The sequence below is a fragment of the Colletotrichum aenigma genome, assembly GCF_013390185.1.
Source record: "Colletotrichum aenigma strain Cg56 chromosome Unknown KSG_Cg56_contig03, whole genome shotgun sequence".
In the NCBI taxonomy this organism is placed as follows: Eukaryota; Fungi; Ascomycota; class Sordariomycetes; order Glomerellales; family Glomerellaceae; genus Colletotrichum; species Colletotrichum aenigma.
The window spans coordinates 477,865-491,579 of NW_023500909.1; the positions used below are offsets into that span (position 1 = coordinate 477,865).

The 13,715-nt window shown below is 52.9% G+C and overlaps 4 protein-coding genes across 4 annotated transcripts; 3 read left to right on the forward strand and 1 right to left on the reverse strand.

Annotated features, from left to right (window-relative positions):
• Window positions 1–1,092: 1,092 nt before the first annotated feature.
• On the forward strand, window positions 1,093–2,667 carry SPRR3 (Small proline-rich protein 3; the record flags this gene model as incomplete). The annotated part of the gene is made up of 3 exons (XM_037319332.1): window positions 1,093–1,161; window positions 1,238–2,188; window positions 2,266–2,667. 3 exons carry the CDS (start codon window positions 1,093–1,095, stop codon window positions 2,665–2,667), a joined length of 1,422 nt encoding a protein of 473 aa, XP_037180719.1.
• Window positions 2,668–2,916: 249 nt separating this feature from the next.
• FUM6-1 (Bifunctional cytochrome P450/NADPH--P450 reductase) lies at window positions 2,917–6,415 on the reverse strand (the record flags this gene model as incomplete). Its single annotated transcript, XM_037319333.1, has 6 exons — window positions 2,917–4,322; window positions 4,379–4,871; window positions 4,934–5,789; window positions 5,843–6,122; window positions 6,203–6,283; window positions 6,337–6,415. 6 exons carry the CDS (start codon window positions 6,413–6,415, stop codon window positions 2,917–2,919), a joined length of 3,195 nt encoding a protein of 1,064 aa, XP_037180712.1.
• Window positions 6,416–8,074: 1,659 nt separating this feature from the next.
• Window positions 8,075–10,482, forward strand: LCB2 (Serine palmitoyltransferase 2; the record flags this gene model as incomplete). The annotated part of the gene is made up of 2 exons (XM_037319334.1): window positions 8,075–8,850; window positions 8,907–10,482. 2 exons carry the CDS (start codon window positions 8,075–8,077, stop codon window positions 10,480–10,482), a joined length of 2,352 nt encoding a protein of 783 aa, XP_037180713.1.
• An 841-nt stretch (window positions 10,483–11,323) lies between these two features.
• On the forward strand, window positions 11,324–12,577 carry CGCA056_v004080 (uncharacterized protein; the record flags this gene model as incomplete). The annotated part of the gene is made up of 1 exon (XM_037319335.1): window positions 11,324–12,577. One exon carries the CDS (start codon window positions 11,324–11,326, stop codon window positions 12,575–12,577), a length of 1,254 nt encoding a protein of 417 aa, XP_037181712.1.
• Between the last annotated feature and the right edge of the window lie 1,138 nt (window positions 12,578–13,715).

A 13,715-nucleotide genomic window follows, 5' to 3' on the forward strand; every position in this document is an offset into this window, starting at 1 on the left:
CGCTAGACTTTCATGAGAACAAGCAGGCCCTCGCCTAGCTTTCAAGCTGCAAGTAAGGCTACCAAGGGGGAGGCGCTGGAATCGTTGATTCAATCTCTCACAGCCTATAATCCTTCCCACGCGCCATGATGCCATCCACCGCCCGACATTCTTGATTCCCCGATGGTACGGAGAACAGCTCCGGCTAGCTTCCCAACATGTCTATACGAGACTGGCCGTCAGAAGTGGCAAACGCGATGTTGCAGAGAACATTCCGAGTGACATTCGGGCTGAAGTTCTCGTCATGGAAACATCGGGCCATGACGATAACGCGTCTTCCGCGTCAATGTCTGTGTTTATTTCGAGAACGCCTTGCGGCTACTTGCGTGATTCCCTAGTTCCCGCGCGGAGCAAGCTAGCCACGAGGTGTTTTCAACTCCGCAAGAGAGCAAGATCGTCAGATCGTGAGACAAGGGAGCAGTCCGGGTGGGACCCGCTTCCCCGGCCGCGCTCCGCTAGCTGACCAGCCACCCACACCGGCCGGATGTCGCCGACCCGCATGCCGTGCATGCCCCTTCATCGCAGATGGTTAAGGCTGCGGAGAAAAATCTAAAATTTCAGGAAGCAGGAGCTTAAGCGAAATGCGTCGGCGGCTGGCTAGGGATATGCTGTCAGGTTCCCTGATCTACAGGGGGAACTTCGTAGATCCTCCGTGAAAGAACCACCAAGACCGTTGAAAACTTGCTTTCTGACTGCCATATTTTCGGGGCAACGTCTGTCTTACATCCTTCTGTTCTGGAGAAGCGACAGCTCGTGGCTCTGAGTAACGCGCCCAACATTTGCTAGTCGTTTCATCCCCCAGGTTTGGAATGTGACGATGTAAGACCAAGTGACTGAGGCGAGACTCTCACAGCTGAACCGAATAGCCTCCCCCAACTACGTGTGAATTGGAGGCTCAGGAAGAAGACGAGAGTTCAACAACGTTTCATTTTTCTATATAAACTGCTTTCGTGGCCCTCTGATCAGTTTCTAGTTCTTCATCACAACGACCACAGTCATTCACTACCCTAGCTTCAGACTCCAACACACAAGCGTCACTCGCTCTTCGCTACAATGAAGTACCAAGTCTACCTCGCAGCTGCTGCGGCAGCCTTTGGCGCCGCCGATGCCCAGTGTAACGCAGTAAGTCCACAAACTCAACGATAGAGCTCGTGTCGTCAGCTTTATCGTCAGCTGGATACACTGACTCAACTGATAGAACAACTGTGCTCGAGCCGTTACGGGAACTCGTCTCGGTCCCCAGACTCAAGCTTCCCGCAGGGCCGACTGCTCATCGTTCCAGAGGACTACTATAACCCGTTTTGAGACAACTACCTTCGTCACTGTCACCTCTTCCGCGACTTTTGACGTAACTCGCACATTCGCCCCTTCCACCGTGACCGTCACCACCACCGTCCCGCCAATTATCATCGATCCTTCTTTCTCCATCGACCTCCCTGAGCCTCCTGTCGTCACCAGCTTCTCGGGCCCTGATCGCCGTGATCTTGAGGGCCGTCAATTGGTTTCCTCGGCCATCTTCCCCCCTGTCCCGTTCTACGCTTCTGCATGCAGCGGTGCGTCTGCCTACCGCTCAGCGTGTTCTTGCTGGGGTATCACTGCCAGCTTCGTCACCAACAGCTTCCCGGGCACCACGACTGTTACTATTACCTCGCTTGATATCGACACTATCTCCGTCATTGGAACTGGTGTGACCACTACTACCGTCCGCATCACATCTTCCCCAACCAGCTTCGTCTTGCCTTCGCCCACGTCGACCGATGACGAAGTTTCCGAGACAGTGGAGCCAACTTCCTCTGAAACTGAGAGTCCCTCTACTACCGACAGCGAGCCCTCAGTCACCTCTACAGATGAGCCATCGTCTACCGAGACTGACGAGCCCTCGGCCACCTCAACTGACGAGCCGTCCGCTACCGAGACTGAGGAACCCTCAGCTACCGAGACTGACGAGCCTTCTGCCACTTCCAGCGACGAGCCTTCGGCTACTGAGACGGATGAACCCTCTGCCACCGAGACCGATGAGCCCTCCGCCACCGAGACTGACGAGCCGGTTCCCTCCACCACCGATGTCTTCCCCACCAGCGGCCTCCCGGACCCCACGACCTTCGCCACCAGCCTTCTTCCCGTGACCTCTGATGAAGCCACTCCTACGGTAGGCGAGACCTCGATTGAGATCTCGCTAGAGACCTCGATCACCGGCCCCACGCTGACCATCCTCCCCTAATCTAGTCCTCTGACGTTGAGCCCTCCTCCACCGCCGGCCCTGATATCTGCACAACCTTCGGATCCAGATTCCCGTACACTCCTTCCACGCTCTTGACCTTCTGCTCTTGCAGCTACAGCAACCCCACCTGTGCCGAGGGTACCAGCCAGAACCAGCGCACGCTTCCCCTCATCCTCACCATCGAGATCTGCGCCAACTCCTGCGACCTCTTCGCCAACTGCGTCGCCTTCTCTTACAACGCAGTCACCCTTGAGTGCCGTCTTCTCGACGCCGACGGCTTCGGAACCACCACCGGATCCAGCGATTGGGTCCTGGTCGACCGTACCAGCGGATCTTGCAGCAGGGACACGTGCGAGCCCGGCACGGCCTCCCCCTCGCCTTCGACTACGCCCTCGACGCTCCCTTAAGCTCCTGACTATGAGCCGACATCATGTTCAGCCTCTTCGGCCTTTTCACACCCACACTCGTTAACCAAAAGCTGCTTTCTACATCGCTAGATATTTGACTTAGTTGGGGTCTGGGTCTGCAATACATGTCGTCGTTGTCTAAACCATATCTCTTCAAGTGACAGTCGTGAATGATAAAAGTACCTTCATGATTCTAATGTGACTACCTTCCAAATAAAGAGGCACCATCATGTCTATCATACAGAAACATTAGTTGAAAATCTCGACTGCATATCGATTACCCGGGACAGTCTTGTTCCAAGTGTCAGTGTCAACAGAACCTGGCTGTCCAGGTTCCATCTCCGCCTCAAGGAGCATTGGACGCAACACCTCGAACACCGCATCGGCAACTTTCTTCGCACCACATACATAGACGCGTGCTCCACTCTTCCACATTTCTGAAATTTGGTCCTTGAAGTTTGGCAGCTGATCAACGACGTATTGATGTGGCGCCCCTCTTGCCCGACTGAAAGCGCGGACGACTTTTACCACGCCTTCTTTCTCAAACTCGTCCAACTCATTCCGATATATGTCATCCAGCTCGGGTCCACGACAACCAAAGAACAATATCGCCGGAGCCAAGCAAGCTCCTTCCCGCAGTGCAATTGTGCGGTCCTGGACAAAACCCATGAAAGGGGCGAGACCTGTGCCTGCTCCTACCATGATCACCGGTGTTGAAGTGCGGCTGTGAATATCGGGGAGACTGAAGTTCAGTGTCGCAGGCATCAGAGAGATTTGCACCACATCCCCTGGACTCAACGATGCGAGATACTTTGATGCGACGCCTTTCTCCTCAACGGTATAAGTCAGCGTCGTAAAGCCAGACTTCCAGGAAGGCGAAGACGAGAAAGAGTAGGTTCTAGGGCGCATATGCGGCAACATGGAGAGAAACAATGTGAGTGAAAGCTTGATGTCGTGAAAGGTCATGAGTAGGTCGACGACGGTAAGACGCTTGTCGCGGACGTCGGAAGTCTTACTCGACAGGGTCCGCAATGTAGCGCAAGTTTCCTCTTTCTCAGCTACCTCTGCCAAGATTTCGATGCTTCTGGGCGTTGCTGTGCGTGTGAGTTCAAGGTGGCTGGCAAAGAGATCCCAGGCTGTGATGGGCTTGTTGAGAGGCAGGCTGGATGAACGGCCCGATCGAGATGTGATCGTCAGTAGAGTGTCTCCGGTAATGTTGAACCTGAACAAAACTTTCTGAACAAGCTGTGGGTCATTCTGGGGCAAAACCTGAAGATGACCGCCGGCTTGGTAGATGACCCCTTCTGGCAGTCTGAGTTCAAGATGTCGCTTTTGAGGGACACCTTTCGCTGATAACATGCGAGATTCTTCGACAAATGCTGGTATGAAGCCTCTGCGTACTGTGGGTTGGAATCCATTTCCAAGTTTGACCTCAATATCGACATCGGGGCTTTCCCGATCCACAATTCGCCCATGATTGTCTAGCAGTGCTGGCCAAAGGTGGTTATCGAGCCAGCTTTCGAGCTCAGAGAAGACATCACAGGTCGCAGTATCTCCGGTGCCCAGAGTGGCCAGTCTCTGAGCTCCAGCCGCATCCAACATTGCATCCAGCGCCATTGGCACTTTGAAAAGTGTAGCAGGCCAGTCTCTGTGACCTGAAGGGATGTTCATTAGCACGCGCCATAACAGAGCATCATGAGATTTTGCTTACCACAACCAAAGACGGCGAACCGGACGCCTTTCAAGTCGCCAGCTTGAAGACTCTGGGTCCAAGAAACAAACTTAGTCGCATCCCGCGATGGCAGTCCGTTGTAAGACGCGGTGATCATGACGACTGGGCCATCCGAAGGTAGACTTCCTGCAGCATCGTTCATGGACATCGACTTGGGGGTAAAGCCTCTTCTGGATGCTTCCATGACGAGACGCTGTGCCAATGCTTCACAGGTGCCTGTATCAGATCCGTACAAGACTGTCATCGGGCCTTTTTGAGACAAGACGTGTTGCATAGCCTGTCTTGAAGGCTCTTCGACACCACTCGAGCGAGCCCTTAGGCTTTTTAAGAAGTCAGTCGGCCTCTTGTCGTCTCTCAAGCCGACGCGAACCTTGAACCCGGCTGGCTTGATCGTAAGAAGATGCTTGACCTTGAGCTTGTATCCAGGATCATCCTTCTTGATGTCGAAGTTGCGCAAAAGCATCGCGATAACCTGCAGAAGCCGTGTGTGAGCACCCGTGCCTTTCTCTACCTATTTGTTGTGGCTTTACTCACTAGTTGCGCCTCCTGCCAAGCGAACGCTCTCCCAATGCAACCTCGCATGCCATTACCAAACGGCTTCCAGGCATGTTTTGGAATACTGTCGAGGTTCCTCATCCTGTCTGGTTTGAATTCTTCTGCATCTGCACCCCAAACTGCAGGATCTCTGTGAAGGGTATGCAACAGCACACATAAGGCCTCGCCAGGCTTGACGAGATACCGTCCCCCGATGATCTCATCCTTGAATGGGGTGACATAATACCCAGGCGCAGTCGGCATCAATCTCAATGTCTCCCGGAAGACTGAATCGAGGAAAGGAAGCTGTTGCAGATGCTGGACGTTAATGGGCCCATCTCCAATAACTCGGTCGACTTCCTCACGAGCCTTCCTCATTTCCTCTGGGTGCTCCACAAGATAGCAGATGGAGAAGGACAGGAGACCTGACGTAGTCTCGTGACCTGCGACCAGAAAGGTAATGATGTTGTGAACGATGGCTTCTTCACTCAAGGAATCCCCGGTCTCGGGATCGCGACCATTCAGCATGGCGTTGAGCAAGTCATTGCTCTGATCTTTGGTGGGTGACTGACGGCGCTGCGTGATGATCTCGCGGCATGTGCATTGCATCTGCTCAATGTTCTGCCTGAATCTGGACATTGCCCGTGGTCGAAGTAAACTGACAAAGTCAGGGAGGACAGCTTGCAGGTCGGCTTCTCCAAGGACGGCAATCATGCTCTCGACAAATGAGTGTGTCTTCTTGTCCAGGTAGAAACTGTTGAACCGGTAGTCCATAGAGCACAGCGCGATGGTGTCCAGAGTCAGGCGAGTGAAATCATCAGCGACTTCGATGGGCACCGAAGGACCAAGACGAGCCCTGAGGTTAGTGAGTTAAAGGCTGGTGGGCATAGGAAAGACTGAGTGGCTTACCACTTCAAGCAAAGCTGTTCAGAGAGATCATTCATTTCATCAAACATACTCCTGATCTTCAAAGGGCCAAAGACTGGCATCAAAATCCTGTGAGCGACACCCCAGGTGCGATTGTTGTGCTGTGCGGTGAAGAGACCATCGCCAGCGGCTGCTCGCATAGTCTCAACACCGCTCGTGACGAGCTTGCAGAAACGGGTTTCATCGGACACTTCCTCTACTAGTTCACGGCTTGAGACAGTGATTTCTCTTTTACCAGCAAAGGTCAAGGAGAAGATGGGACCTGTTAATAAAAGTCAGCCATCTTATTAGTCAAGACTGCAGGGCTAAGAGCGGACACGACCGAATACGGAGCCCACTTACCATGCTTTGCCACGAGATTTATCAAGGAATCCAATGGACTGACGAGGTCGATGTCCAAGATATTTCCGAGAACCGGCAATGCTAATTGTCCAGAGTCAGCATTAGAGAGATGCCGAGGAATAAGTAGCACCAACGTCGCGGCCCTGGTATTGGGAAGATGGTATCAGTAATGTTCTTCTTGGTGCTGGACTTGATGCTTTGGTCTTCTTCCATCGTGTTTTGTTGTAGGGAATAGGGGTTCATCAGGAGCAAAACGTAAGTCACATCAACGCTTCGGATGTCTTGAAGCAAAAGGACACGAAGGACTTGATGAGCTGCAAAAGAAGAATAGAGAGGCAAGTGCGCTGCCTGAAGATTGATGAACCGCCGCGGGCTTCAACGAAAAGTCGAAGCTGAGCAGTCATCCCACGTGGCTGCCGGTATCCAGAGGAAAACTCCAGTATTCTCTCGTGATAATTCCCTCATATCCTAACTGCATCACTTGACTAGAAAGATTCAACGGAAAAAAACTTCTCACCGCTGCCTTGCCGATGCCGAAGCGAGGAACCATTGTAAGTTTCACGATGCGTACAATGAGGCTCCACGGTGCCGAGTCGAGATATCCCGGAATGCTGAAGGTTTCATTAGATCATTCGCAGAGCTTGACGATACGACCTCAGTGGACTTCGTAAGCCAAAATTGAGTCCGAATCCAGATTTTGCGCCGTGATGACAATGGAGACTGGGTGGTTGGTTGCGCGCGTCTGGGGGTCCATCAACGCGTGCGGCTTTTGTGTGAGGGATACAGAGCTGCATTGCATGTTTACATATAATATCCACCAAACACAAACGAGGAAGGTGGCTGTGCCGTCAAAGATCAGAATAGCTTGAGGGGGGGAAGGTATCGGTTTGAGGGGTTTTGCCATGTCACAGGTACACTCTCATCATCGTGAAAAGCCTTGTTTACATCCCAGAGGCCTCCAGATACACAACCAGCGTAGCCCACATCCTCAGAGCGGGAAGGGCACATGAGATTAATACCGCATTGCATATGTGCACAACGTCCTTGCCTTAACCCCAGACAAGGGAGTTGAAGGACGAATTAAAGCAGTCCGGGGAGACTAAGATGGTCCCAAAAAAAGCTTGGTCCATTGCGGGAAGCGCCCGTACGAATCCCAACCCCAACACACTGACTCCTGAGCCGCCAAGACAAATCCCTCATACAAAACCTCCGCAGATGCTACCGTTGTACTTGTCTAAATCTTCAGAGCTCATGATACTTTCACTCGAACAAATATTTCCCGTCCAACGCTCAACTCCCGCGCAAAACAGCCTTTTTCTTTTACGGACAACCGCACTATCCCCCGTCGAGTCATGCCGTGCGGGCGCAACGCTGTCGCAGTGTCAATGACAGATCTTTCCAAATATGTCTGAAATCGCTCACGAGGATCCAGTGCAGCAGGCCCATTGCTGCATGCGTTCAGTGAAGAGAGAGGAAGCGATGGAAAAAAATCACGGAGATTACACGATGGATCATAGGTTGGACGAGGCGACTAAACGGGTGATACTGCTGGAGACTGGAGGGTCTCGTGCGAGCGCTTACACGTTCCCATGTTGGTGGTCCTCGTGTCCATTCTCTCGTCCCATCACGTTCACCGCCAAGACAACGAGTTGCTGTGGGTTGGCCAAGACTGCAGAGTCTAGGATGCAAGTCATCTCGCGATGATTAGAAAAGTCGCTCTGCTTCCATGAGGTCATTCCCAGCTACCCAAGTCGACTCTCTCATTCTACTCAACGCCCAGATCTGCCTCCTATTCTTCCCCTTTTCCAACTTTACCCTTGCTACTTTCTTGCCTCTCACCAGGGCTGAGTCCTCCTCGCTTGTTGAACTGATATGGGAAACGACAAAGCTGTCGCCGTCACCGTAACCACCGTGGCCGGGGACACAGAACGCCGAAGGACCTTCTCGACCCTGTCAACAAGCACCACCTCAAGCCTTGTCTCCGTCAAGTCGCGCCTTCCACCTCACGTGGGGAGCACTGAGAAAGTGCGCGAGCTCGTCCGCCTTACTCTTACGCGTCTCCGTGTTCTTCTCAGCGAACGCAACGGCACTCGGAAGCCTATCTCCCAGAAGGGTCTCTTCGCTTACAACTACGTCGAGCCTCTGTTCAACTGGTGGGGTGCCAACTACCGAGTCCTCCTCACTCAGTGCCTTGGTCGCGTTGAAGCCCGTGACGCATTCGGATCCGCGACGAAGCTGGTGAATGGCGCCTCACACAACTATGCCGGCTTCTACAAGGCCACCGCCGAAGCCGAGAGGCTGCAGCGTTTGTGCCTCGAGATGCTCCCCGTCTCTGAGAGCGATGCAGTTCCCTTCCTCAGAGACGAGACACACCAGGCCATTGCCAAGTTTCTTGGTGCCGACTTCTGCTTCACCACGAGCACAGGCTACGGCTCAAATTACATCGCCCTTCCGGCGCTGGTCGACTGCGCTACCGTTGTCATCATGGACGAGAACTGCCACAACTCCATGTTCACTGGTGTGTTTCTTGGGATCTGCCCCAACCTTCGCAAGTTCAAGCACAACAATATGGACCACTTGGAGACGCTGTTAAGCGGGTGTATTGATGCGACGGACAACATCATCGTGGCGATAGAGGGTCTTTACAGGTTTGTACATCTCAATACCATCGTTGCAAACTACCAGCTGACTTTAGCGATGACAGCATGGAAGCCGATGTGCCACCTTTAGACGAGATACACCGCCTGAAGAAGGAGTATGGCTTCACATTGTACTGCGACGAAGCGCATTCTTTCTTATCACTCGGCAAGACCGGCCGAGGATGTTTGGAGTACTGGAACGACTACCATCCGGAGAACCCCTTACCTTGGGACCTCATCGACATACGCACTGGCACCCTTTCCAAGGCTGTAGGGGGCATTGGAGGCATAATCGTTGGAAAGGGCCAATTCCAGGAAAGTGTTAGAGAACGCATAGAGAATCTCGACGAACAGGAAAATGCCTCCCTGCCCAGTTCCACCATGGCGCAGACTCTCTGGGTTCTCGAACAGCCTGCCCGAATCAGCCGCAGTCTGCAGCGTTTGGCCAACATCTCTCGCTTTTGCCGGGAGGAACTAGAACGCTTCGGCATCTTTGCTTATGGCGACATTGGTACACCTGTTCTTCCCGTTTACACCGGCAGGCCCAGCGTCTCAGCCAAGCTATCATATGCTCTCCGCTGCGCAGGTCTCCTCGCCACGCCGGTATGCACTCCCGCCGTCCCCTTCTGGGAAAGCAGAGTCCGCATCAACCTCTCAGCAGATTTCACCGATGAAGAAGTCAACCGCCTCGTCGAGGCTGTCATTCGTGCAGCCGCCAGTGTCGGTATCTGCAGATCCCCGAGCTCAGTTCGGTTTCTCTTCCAGACCGACGCAGAATCTTTCACGGTTGAGGAGGACCCCGAGGAGGCAGAAAGGTCCTATGACTTGGTGCGCGGTTTGATCAAGATGGACGCGACGATGGGTCCAACGAGCCAGCAGAGACAGCTGTTCGACACCACATGTGGCCCAAGGATTCTTGAGATAGGTCACAAATCTCGCGTGCAGTATGGCATCGGTGCCGGAGGCGCACGCTGGATCTGCGGGACTTTCCCTCCTCACCTCGCAGTTGAGAAGCTCATCGCCAAAGCAACTGGCATGGAGGCGGGCCTGACTTATGCGGATGCCTCAATCGGACTCGCATCAACCATCGCCGCACTATCGCGACCGCTATTGGGATACACCAAACACTATCTCCTATTTCAGAGGGGCGCGAGCCAATTTGTCCGCGATGGCATTGTAATGGCACCGAAGAAGGATGCGCCCACTCTGCTCAGCTACATCGACTTATTCCAGCTCGTGCAGCAAGTCAAAAAGCTTTCGCGCAGCAATCAGAGGCTTTGTCTAACGGTTTACATTCGCGTCGGCGAAGACTCGGCTCTTCACTTGCTATCAGATGTTCTTGAGGAGATTGCCACCATCACTGGTCCTGAGTCATCCATGACTATTCTCCTTCACTGCACCTCACATTACCTGAACCCAAGGGAGCTCATCTCGTTCCCCTGTAGTTCGAATATTCATGTTCTCGTGTGTGGGTCTTTTAATCGCATCTTTGGCCTTCCAGCAGGCTTTCTCACCGGACCAGAGAGTCTCATCAGAGAGTTGAGGTACACGAGTAGAGGGTACATGTTTACCACATCATCGCCCCCGTTCGTGATGGATATGCTTCGTGCTGCGTTGGAGTGGAACTTGTCGACCCATTGAATACCATTCAGGCATTGCAAGCGTATTGTTCCCTTTTCTCGTCTTGTAGGCTCGGCGTCGAGGCTGTTGTGACGTTATATAGTTAACCAATTGAAGTTGGTCCGAGTGCAATTCCAATACTCATGTTCATTCAAAAGATTACCATACTTCCAAATAGTTGCAATGATGCTGGCGTCTGCAGCTGAGCAGACAATTGACCAATTTCATACGGGCCGAGATCATGTTAGCTTTTACTGGGCGCGTCCCTCTCGAGATCGCTGTAAACCTCTACTGGCCAAGCCACACAACGACTCTCTCAATGGAGAAGACCGCAAAGTTGTCGGACCCGAAGCCATCTGGAAACAGCACATGGCTGCCCTGTGGCAAACGTTCGATTCCGGGTTTGTTTCCCGCTCCGCACGCGAACTGAACAATTCAACGCCTCATAGGATCGAGAACGATGTTACTTTAGTCTTTCTCCGCGATGAGCTTATGTCGTTAATAGAGTTTGGGAAGATGCGGAGGTTGCAGACCTCCATTCAGCCATTTTCGCCGCTTGCGGAGCACGGCACATGGCTAGTCAATTCTTCATTTTTTCCGATTACCCATCCCCCATCATAAAGGGATTGCATTTAGAAAAAGACCATTGAACCGGATGCCACGTTCTCGGATGTCTCAGCGCCACGCCTCATCCAGGCCAGCTGAAGCTTAACCACGGATTTCAACTGCGGCGGGACGCTACATCCGGAAGCGATTATAAGACTCGTCCTCAAGATGTTTAAATATCAGCAAGAATCTCGAGATTCAAGATTTCATTCACCAGGCTACAGCACCATTCTTTCAAAGCAAACAGCTCAACATCATGCATATCTCCATCTCCCTCATTGCCCCGGCGCTCCTGCAGCTTGCCGCAGCGGCATCGTGCCCTGCTTCAGGATCTCCGACCTATCCCGAGGCCACTGAGAAGAACACCGCCTTGATCCCTTTTGTCAATACACTTCCCCTGATAGACGCAACACCACTCCTCGACTTCAATGTTGCCGCCGAAGTCGACTCGGCAATCAAGACGCTCTCATTTCCCTCGACTGGCATGGACACTGGTTCCACCGGGATCATGATCGGCGCCGGCCGGTTCGGCATCAATAAAGACTCCAAGTTCAACATGACCAACCCCGGAACGGAATACCTCTCCTCCAGCCAGAGGCTGTGGGAGGGATACTGGGTCGAAGCTGACATCACATTCCCCGTCACGTCTGATACACGACGCGCGCTAAGCAAAGACGTCGTTGCAAGGGTGCCTATCATGATCGTGACCAAGGCCAGCATATGCACGACGTGGAAGGCGAACGGCGGCAAATGCACAGATGCACAGAAGACAAACATTGAGGAGTACCCGAAGGACATCACCTCGAGCGGTGCCTATGTGGGTGTCGGCTTCGGACGATCCAGCGACGAACAGCCTCAGGCCCTGCCTGATAAGGTCGCCTTGATCAACATCGTTTCCATCGGCGGCCAGGCGGTCGAAGACATGCACCAAGGATATATCCTCACCGAGAAGGGCGTTGAGGTCGGCCTGACGAGCGCCAACACCGAAGGCTTCTGCACCACTAAGCTCGGCCTCATGACTTCCAACAAACCAAGGGACTGGACCCCGCCCAATGCGGCTATCAGCGTCAACAGCACTTCTTACGACCACGGCACGGCTCTCTTGGACACCGGCATCCCGCAGTCTTACGTGCGCGTAAGCCAGGAGATGTACAAGAACACGAGAACCATCAGGTCAAAGTACATGCCGAAGCACCCCAGAGTCCTGGTAAAGGGAACCCGGGTGCTTGTCGCCATCCCCGACGAGAAGAATCCGATTGCTATCTACGACGTTACTTCTCAGGGTGCTGGCGCGCCCCAGGCTGGGACAATGCAGCCAGCGGGTTTCGTCAGGGAGAACTACACTATCCCGTCAACCCCGTTCATCAACACTGGAAGGATGATCTACAGCAAGTTTGATGCCATGCTTGACGCTGACTGTGGCTGGTTCGGAATGGCTGAGCGTTCGGTCAGCACCAAGAAGATGAAGAAGAGGGCAGCATGCCCTGCACCTGCATCTGGGGCTAAGTAATTGTTGAGGGAATGGATACTGGAAATCATGGGATTTTGGAACGACAGAAAAAGCATGAGGGGCTAATAAAAGTAGTTGTCAGAGCTATCATAGGTAGTTTGAAAGAATGACCAAGAAAGATTTTAATATCAATGATATTGGAAGCTGAATCGGTGGAGGGCAAACATGCACCTGCATCACCTCGTACATCTAGTTCTGTGACTTTTGTCGTGCTGTAGTTGAGACCATCGTTGTCTTTCACCACTTCAGGTTCCGCCTTGAGGGCGAAATGCCACTATTACCTCGCATATTAATGTACTCGAGATCAATCTTTTCTTTTCACTGTGAGGACTTCACGGAGACCTGCCGGACACTCACAGCCCGGACCCACATATCCGGCGCCGACGTCCGGATTCAGCAGGAGCGTAGACGGTGTATGCAGCAAAGCAACGTCCGGCCGGCGCGGTTGCCGAGAGGGGTTCGTCTGACCGACGGAAAGCCCACCGCCAAGGGTTCATCGTTTCTGATCTCTGAAACACTCGGAAAAACTCCACATCATCGCTTTCGAATCAAATTTCCGGCGGACCCTCTCTCGCGAAAGACATGCTTAAGACTCCAAGTGCCGCGGCTTAATTTTAAAGGGCGGTTAGCGAAGTGTCAAAAGGTCATTTTTGTGATCTTTCTGTTGCTGTGGTCGTACGATCGCCGTCAAGTGATCATGCTCTTTCGCAAGGTGTGTTGGATAGTCTCCTTGACAACTCTCTCTCTCTCTCTCTCTCTCTCTCTTATTACTTCAGACTTGGTAACTTCCGCCTCCACGGTCCCCCTCTCTATCCAACTATCGTTCTGCGTATTTTGGGAAACACAGCCTGGGGATACGTGTACACAGACATCAGGGCCCCTCTCGTGGCAATGCAACGTAGCGGTCGATTGACGAGCCTCCAGAACCGAATGCAACAGCATTCTACCTGTAAACATTGCCCGTGAATATTTCTTGATTCTGCCGTCCTTCATCTCAAAAAAGAAGAAAAATCGGAAGAATGGGCGACGGGAATCTAGATCTCGTGCGGTCAGACGTTCCCAAGACAGCGGTTGCTGGAGCGTAATTAACCCAGCCTGCCAACGGCGGCAACGAGCTCATTAATCTCCCGCGGTTGGC